The 8593-nt window shown below is 33.9% G+C and overlaps 1 protein-coding gene across 2 annotated transcripts; it reads left to right on the forward strand.

The window, feature by feature from the left end:
- The first annotated feature begins 2527 nt into the window (after positions 1 to 2527).
- On the forward strand, positions 2528 to 5432 carry LOC111479362 (transcription factor bHLH62-like). Of its 2 annotated transcripts, none has more exons than XM_023123973.1 (8): positions 2528 to 3624; positions 3708 to 3944; positions 4044 to 4109; positions 4202 to 4270; positions 4353 to 4424; positions 4519 to 4740; positions 4827 to 4964; positions 4999 to 5068. In XM_023123973.1, the coding sequence occupies exons 1-8, from the start codon at positions 2782 to 2784 to the stop codon at positions 5002 to 5004; spliced, it is 1653 nt and encodes a 550-aa protein (XP_022979741.1). In that variant the 5' UTR covers positions 2528 to 2781; the 3' UTR covers positions 5005 to 5068. The 2 variants fall into 2 exon arrangements, with proteins under 2 accessions (XP_022979741.1, XP_022979742.1); XM_023123974.1 differs by having other exon boundaries at positions 2530 to 3624; positions 4827 to 4905; positions 5031 to 5432.
- Positions 5433 to 8593: the final 3161 nt, after the last annotated feature.

The following is an 8593-nucleotide window of genomic DNA, read 5'->3' on the forward strand; positions in this document are numbered from 1 at the left end:
AATTAAGATTTGCAATCCATATTTGACACTTGTCACCCTTCTCTGACATAATCACTGTTATTTATTTGACTTATTTTAAAATAGTTTTGTTATTTATTTGACTTATTTTAAAATATTTTTTGGCATATTTTGTTATAGCTCACATAATTTTTTAAAATATTTACAGATAAAATAATCAGTATATATAGTAATTTTTCATTCTTCAATTTTATTCTCGTCACCTAATTCTTTTAATAATAATAATAATAATAATAATAATAAGTCGGTGATTTTGAAAAATGTCTTACCCAATTTATTTATTTATTTATTTTTACGGAAATAAAATAAAATTAAAAAAAAAAAAAAAAAAAAAAAAAAAAAAAAAAAAAAAAAAANATTCGAAAAAATTGTTAAAAATTAAAATTTTAAAGAATTAATAGTTATTTTAATTCGACCTTAAATTTTTTTAAGATTACTATGATTAACAACCGTGTATAAATTTATATCTAATGATTATCAGGAGTATGATGAACCCTCCAACAATTACAAAATGTAAATTAAGATTTGCAATCCATATTTGACACTTGTCACCCTTCTCTGACATAATCACTGTTATTTATTTGACTTATTTTAAAATAGTTTTGTTATTTATTTGACTTATTTTAAAATATTTTTTGGCATATTTTGTTATAGCTCACATAATTTTTTAAAATATTTACAGATAAAATAATCAGTATATATAGTAATTTTTCATTCTTCAATTTTATTCTCGTCACCTAATTCTTTTAATAATAATAATAATAATAATAATAATAAGTCGGTGATTTTGAAAAATGTCTTACCCAATTTATTTATTTATTTATTTTTACGGAAATAAAATAAAATTAAAAAAAAAAAAAAAAAAAAAAAAAGACAAAATGGATGAACAAATGATTATAATCCACCTGCTACTCTGCCATAATGATTCTCCTTTTTCAACCAAATTATAATTATAATTATAATTCTCCAAATTATTTCCAATAAATACAAATAAAACTCTGCAATTTGTCAGATTATAATAATTAATAATTAAATCCCTGACAAATAATAGTTAATTATTTTTAAACCATCGTGTACATCACCCAATGAAATTCCGACACGTAACCGACGAAGGTCACCGGTTTTGCCAGGGGCAAAATGGTAATAAGTGGACGCTTTTCAATGATTGAAGCGCACGTTAAGATCCACTGGGGAAGCTTCTCTCTCGTTACAATTATTATTATTTGTTTAATTTATATTCAATTTAGAACTTGTTATTTATCTTTGGTTAAATTACTATATTACCCCTGCCAATTTTTATTTTCAAGGTAATTCTTTTTACAATATAAATGAAAATATTTTTTATTGATTAATTTAATTATGGGTTGCCGACAGATACTCTTTGAGATCTCAAGATAAGTTTAAAATTGCAATAATAATAATAATAATAATAATAATAATATAAATAAATAAAAGAGATGGAGTTGGTCGGATTTTGACATAAATGAAATATCCTCTGCAAATGCACATTCAAATGGAATGCATCCAAATGCATTTGCGTTTACTTTTTTAATATTTTGATGAAGGGTTTATTCGTCCGCGTCTTGATATCCGACTATCATAAGTTGGGTTAGGTTCGAATGGGATTGAATTGAATTTTTAGAAAATTAAAAGTTCAGTTTGATTGGAGTGCTGACATATTTTTCTTCGAATAAACTCGACTAACTCAAAAATAGAGTTACAATCCAACCCAACTTTACCCTATTTCTAAGATTAATACGAATAGTAAAATATATTTGATATTTAAAATAGTGATAAGTTGTAGCTTTAAAAAATATTTGAGTTTTATAATATTTTAATTATTAACCTATATGATATATAATTATAATTAGAACCCTCAGACACTTGACCCAAAAATAGGGTATTGGTTGGGTGACGGTCTACCCAACATATTTGAGCCACTGAAATTTTTATGTTTGAGTCACTGAAAAAGAACATATTGATAGTACAGATATTGACATGATGTAATTAGACGTGTCAAAATTTGTAAATAATAATTTATAATTTTATTAGTTTAACGGTTACGGAAGTATGCTCAATCATAATACCATCGACTTTTAATATAATAACTGATGTCTTATCCATTAAGTTAGGCTCAAACGATGATGGCGAGAGTAGAAATTTAAACCTCGAACTATTCGAGACGCTAATTTGTGTCATAGTTACTAAATTATGCTTAGATAATGATTACGAAATTACGAGAGTAAAGGTTTAAAGCTAAAATTTGAACGAGGGTCGAAGTGTACTCGTATTCAAATAAAATATGGCGTATTTTTATATGGATATTGTAGTGTGAATTTCAATTAAAAAAATTTATATGGCTACACAACTGAGTAACAATAAATTATGATTTAATATTATTGTAATATTTTTATTTATTTTAAAAAGATTTTTTTTTTAATTTTATTTAAAAAGGAAAAAAAGTCAAACAGACATTTCCTTCCCTTTATCTATGTTGCTTCTCCTCCACTTCCCCACATTTCTCACTCCAACTCTCTCTCTCTCTCTCTCCTCTGTATTCTCTGTTTTTTGTTGTTTTTAATCTTCTTCATTTCGAGCCCACAAACTAACAAAGAAATTATTTCATCATTGCTGCTTCTTCACCTCTGCGATTGTTTGTTTTTCTTTTTTTCTTGCGGAGAAAGTTTGTGGCTAGGGTTTTTTTTTGTTGATTTTTCATCTGGGGTTTCGAGTTTTTCTCTGAATTTTGTGTTCTTGATCGATATGGAGAACGAGTTCTTTATGAACGATGGATGCGGTTTTTCTGGGATGGAAATTCAACCTAATGAGTTGAATTCGAGTGGGTTGTTTACTCCCAATTGGGAGAATTCGATGGATCAGAGCGATCTCTTTGAGTCTACTTTGAGTTCAATTGTGTCTTCTCCGGTGAATTCTCACGCTGGAAATGTTATCGGCGGTGGCGGTGGAGGTGGAGACAACTTGATGATGCGAGAATTGATCGGAAGGCTTGGGAGTATTTGCAATTCTGGTGAGATTTCGCCTCATTCTTACATTGGTGGAACGAACAATAACAGTACGAACACTTCTTGTTACAACACGCCTTTGAATTCTCCTCCCAAGCTCAATTTGTCTTCGATCGGAGGGAATTTGATTCCCCTTCATCAAAATCTGGCTCCATTTTCGGCTGATCCTGGGTTTACTGAGAGGGCTGCGAGATTTTCTTGCTTTGGGAACAGGAATCTTGCGGGCTTGAATGGCCACTTGAGTTCTAATGAAACCCTAGAATTGGGAGCTGGGATGGAATCTGGAAAGCTATCCAGAGTTTCAAGTAACAAATCCTTCTACATTGGTGGAATTGGATCCCAAATGGGGGTTCAAGAAGGCGAGCAAAGCCCAATCCAGAAGGGGAATTCCATGAGAATCCCTAACAAGAAGGTACTGAACAGGTTTTTGAGGTCTTCGACCCCTGAAAACACCGGCGATTCACCGGAGGGATCGTCGGTTTCCGAACAGATTACAAGTGGGGAATTGGGTTTCAAAGGTAAACCAGAAATCAACACTAGGAAAAGGAAATCAATTCTCACTGGACAAGCAAAAGATTTGAAGGTATATTTGCAAATTTTGAGTCAAATTCTGCATCTGTTGATGAACTTAGTGTAAACAAATGGGAATGCATATTCTTGTTTCAGGTTGCAGGAGAGAAGCATGAATCAAATGGAAAGAAAATCAAACCAGATGAAGCTTCTAAGAAGGAGATTGATGCTGCAAAAGGGAAGGCAGAGGCCAAAGATGGCTCAAAAGCTTTAGGAGTAGCAAATCCTAAGCAAAAGAATGACAATTCAAAGCCTCCAGAGCCTCCGAAGGATTATATCCATGTCAGAGCTGGAAGGGGTCAAGCAACAGATAGCCACAGTTTGGCTGAAAGAGTATGAGCTAAACCACAAATTCTCTGTATATCAATCCTTCTGCACTCCAATATGATTTAAGTACTCACAATTGCGTTCTTCGTGTTCTTGCTCGTGCAGGTCCGACGAGAGAAAATCAGCAAACGGATGAAGTTTCTTCAAGATCTCGTCCCCAGTTGCAATAAGGTGCTTTAAATTTACAATTCTTCTGCCTGAGTTTGAAATTTTTAAGCCTGAACATTGTTCTAAAGTTAAGAGTTGCATTTTTTTTATCATAGGTAACTGGGAAGGCTGTCATGCTTGATGAAATCATAAACTATGTTCAGTCTTTGCAGCGCCAAGTTGAGGTAATCACCAAACATGCAAAAGATCTGCCACATTTCTGTATAAATGTATGTAGTCTTCTAAGTTGTGTTGGATTTGATGCAGTTTCTTTCAATGAAATTGACCACTGTCAATCCAAGGATGGATTTGAACATGGAGACCCTTTTGCCAAAGGATGTAAGTGAAGCACAGAGCATCATTTTTACTGCATATTTAGTGAAACACTCTCTGGGATTATGCCTTATCTTGTGTGATTTGCTGCATATTTCAGATCTTCAAAGGTCCCGGTTCGTCGTCGCTAACGGTTTACCCTATGGATTCATCCATGCCCGCATTTGCATATGACTATCAATCTATGCACATGCCTCCTCTTCATAGTAGCATTTCTAATGGGACAGAGAAGCAATTCTCAGTTGCCTCATCAAGTGATCAGCCAAGAAATCTAAGCGCACAAATACCGAGTGGATACAACGAAGTTGGGAACGGAATCCAAGTAAATAGCTAATCTGTGTCGTCAAAAGTGTTGAAACTGATATTTCTTTGCAGTATATTCTAAAGGGTTCTCTCTAAATTGATCAGATTTCAAAGTTCTGGGAGGATGAACTCCACACCGTAGTTCAAATGGGTTATGGACAAAACCAGCTGCAGATTTCTAATGGTAAGATAAACACAGAAAACCACAGAATTTGTAGCTATTTGGGTTTGATTAGATCACTAAACTGAATTTGAAAGCGTTTTGGTTAAATCTCTGAACTGAATCCAAAAATTTATGTTCTGGAATAGGCTCTATGGCTGCAGATGAGATGAAAAGTGAACGGTAAAAGACTCCAGAACAGAAACTGCTGAATTCCATGGCGGCCTCCCCAAGGTGAGAGAGGCTTTTTCTGTACATAGAGAGGGATTCCAGTTCCATTCTTTCTTCTTTTTGGTTCTTTCTGAAAATTATGTGTCAGCCACTCATTCTTTTGGAGCGTTCTTTCAAGAATTCCTCTCTGTATAATGCTAGAACTAATTGGCAGCGAAAACTGGTGGTGGCCTCATTTTTTATCAGACCACATTTATGCTTTTAATAGCCATTGTAAAAGTAGTGTTGGAAAAAGATTGAAAAGTTCTGACATTCAATCCAACCATTTGTATTATTACTACTCATAAATCATAAATGTTATCATTGTTCCTCTTAGACAAGTCTCTCTCTTCTTTGATCTGCCTCTCTCTCTCTCTCTCTCTCCTTCTGTTCTTGTTTTAGACCGTCATAATGTGGTTGATAGCTTTCGACTAAAGAAAGAATGTGAGAGATCCCATTTTGGTTGGAGAGGGGAACAAAACATTTTTTACAAGAGTGTAGAAACTTTTTCCTAGTAGATGCGTTTTAAGAACCTTGATGGGAAAGTTCGTAAGAGAAAGTCCAAAGAGGGCAAATGGTATTAGAGCTAGATACCAGACAATATGTCAGCGAAGACGTTGAACCCTGAAGAGGGTGGACACCTAGCGGTGTTCTAGGAGGACCTTGGGCCCCAAAGGGGGGTAGATTATAAGATCCCACATCGGTTGGAGAGGGGAACAGTGTGGAAACCTCTCCCTATCAGACACGTTCTAAAAACCTTGAGGGGAAGTCGTAAGGGAAAACTCAAATAGGACAATATCTGTTAGCGATGAGCTTGGGTTGTTAGGGACTTGAACTCGCTTGCAGGGTTAGGAAGGCGTTAGAACCGAAGATGCTGACATACTCGTTTTCTTCCTACATTTTCTCATCAACCAAACAGAAAACGGGGAACAGTTTTGAACGAGTTGCTTTCAAGTATAGCTGGAAAAGCTTTTGAATGAATGAATGAAAGGGACCCATTTAGGATGATATTATGATAAGCTAAATCGCGTAACTTGTGGGGAAGATAGATTGTTACTTGAAACCAGCTGTTGTGTGGGGACATATCGACTCTTAAGTCCAATATAATCAAATCACAAGACTATATATATTGAAAAAAGGTTGTCTTAACTGGAATCCAAAGCCACTTTCAATATTGTTATCTACCAAATCACAGCTAAACACACCTTTTTTTCCCTCCTTTTCAATGGACCTTTCATTGCGCAGGTTGGCAGCAGTTTAAAGCTCTTAACTACTTCTTCACAAACCAAAACCACATCATTTATTTACTTATATGAAATGGATAAGTTGAACAAGAAAGCAACATAGTGGGGACTATGATCAAGATGGATACCCTTTCTTTTCTTTCTAGATATTTTACCTTTTTTTCTTTTCATGTTCTACTCGCTTAAAACACTATCTTTTGTCTCTCTTATTGCACGAGGTCGAGTTGTATATTCACTCTGTAGATTAATACCGTTTTGTCAACTTGAGTATAGCTCATTTGGTTCTTTAAGATGATAGAGGTACAAATTTGTCTATCTCATGTGTTGTTGAACTCAAAATATAACCATGTATGATATCAAGCGCCCTCGTACTCAAAATATAGTCAAATACGCTGAAGACTTGAACTTTTTTTAAAGACGTGTTAAAAAACCAATGTTACAATATCAAGCATACCTGTTCTAAAAAACCCATCAAATTACAAGTATAGTCTCTAAACTTTTAAGTTGACGCCATGAACTTTCAAGTTTGTACAAATAAAATTTTAAATCGAATGACTTCTTAAATAGAAAATCAATAAATAACTGGACTTCAGTATTATAAGGACAAAGAATAAATAAATAATTTACCTTTTTTCCTTTTCATTAAGAGCCACAAAAGGCATATTATTATAAGAGTTATAGAAATGATTCCAGCTAAAGGCAACAAACAAACATAAACAATCTCAAAGATCATTACAATTAGGATCATAATTGGGATTAGAAGTCAATAGGGGAAGATTTAGCAAATTAACCAAAAAAAAAAAAAAGGGACTAAAGTCAATAAGAAAATCATTTTGATCCCTTCTAATTACTTCATCCAAGATCTTGTTAGGTTCATAGTAGATTTTGAGTATCATACCGACAATGACATGAAATCAAAAAGGCTAATAAATATATTTTTGAGTAGTCAAATTGTGATAATGCAGTAAATATATCTTCGACTCTTAAAATCGTTCGTAATAATTTCATTTCAATCTCTAATACTTCAAATGTTGTGGTTTGGTTAGTTTTCAAATAACTGGTTTTAGTCAGCTTACCTGTAACTTTAGATGTTTGTCTGCTTAATAACGAAGATTGAGATAGTTTTCATATACAGTTCATAGCCTAAAATAGAATGTTCGGGCATTTCAGCAAAAAAAAGCTCGCGCCCCAAGTAGATATTGTCGAAAATAAAATTCTTGATAAACTTCTAGATAATGAAAAGATAGGGTAAAAGGTTTGATAATTACAAAGAGGAATTTGATGGGATTATTATTGTTGTTATTTGTGTGGAATGAATGCTTTCACCTAACCATGATTGGAATAAAGACCTTTACTTTTTCACCTTTCTATTATATGTTTGTTTCTTTCATTTAAAGAATCCATTTTACTCTTCTTATTTGGAATCAAAATTTACCTCTTTTTTCTTGGAGTTATTGCTTCAACTCCAAGCAGTGTCCCCTTAAGATGTTATCCACAACAACTCAACTCAATACACAACAGACAATGAGAAAAAACGTATAACGCTTAAACATTTCTCTACTTCTTTTCTTGTCTCTCTAAAAACTCTCTCCTTGTTGTCGAGTAGTGAGTACGTTCAGTGGTCAAGACTAGATAAACACAGTGTAATGAATACTTTGAAGAATATTTACTTGCTACAGTCAAACATTACCTAGAAAAAAGTAAAGTTTTGTATAGATTTGCTCGAACAACTTAGTAGGAGATTTTAAACCATTGAATGTATAAAAAAGTTCATAACTTTTAGTTCGACCATGCATCGGATGGAAACGAAGCGTGGGATGTGGCGGCTACGTTCAATAATTTTTTTCACTCAATGACCAAACTGCCCTCTCCCTCAGACCCCAACACCCCCTCCCCCCCCAAGTTCCATCTCTTTCTCTCACTATCACATGGCTGGTATTGTCCCCCAATGGTCACTTTCAAATCCATTTCCATTTTTAAAATTATGATGGGTCAGTTGTTCCTACTCTCACAGAGAGAGAGAGAGAGAGAATGGGCATTAAATATATGGATTTGTGAGTTCCAACTGGGAGATGAAAGGATGGATGGATGGCTAGGGTTGAGAGGCCTACTTGTTCTTGTTATGTCTAGAATTGGTCTACCTTTGTAGAGAGAGAAATGGAAATGGTCCTCTGTAGAGAGAGAGAGAGAGAAAGAGGGACAATCATCTTGTTTTATGGTCTCTATGGCATTAAATAAAATGGTCTGCTCGTATATGG

Source organism: Cucurbita maxima, unplaced genomic scaffold, assembly GCF_002738345.1.
Source record: "Cucurbita maxima cultivar Rimu unplaced genomic scaffold, Cmax_1.0 Cma_Scf00005, whole genome shotgun sequence".
Classification (NCBI taxonomy): domain Eukaryota; kingdom Viridiplantae; phylum Streptophyta; class Magnoliopsida; order Cucurbitales; family Cucurbitaceae; genus Cucurbita; species Cucurbita maxima.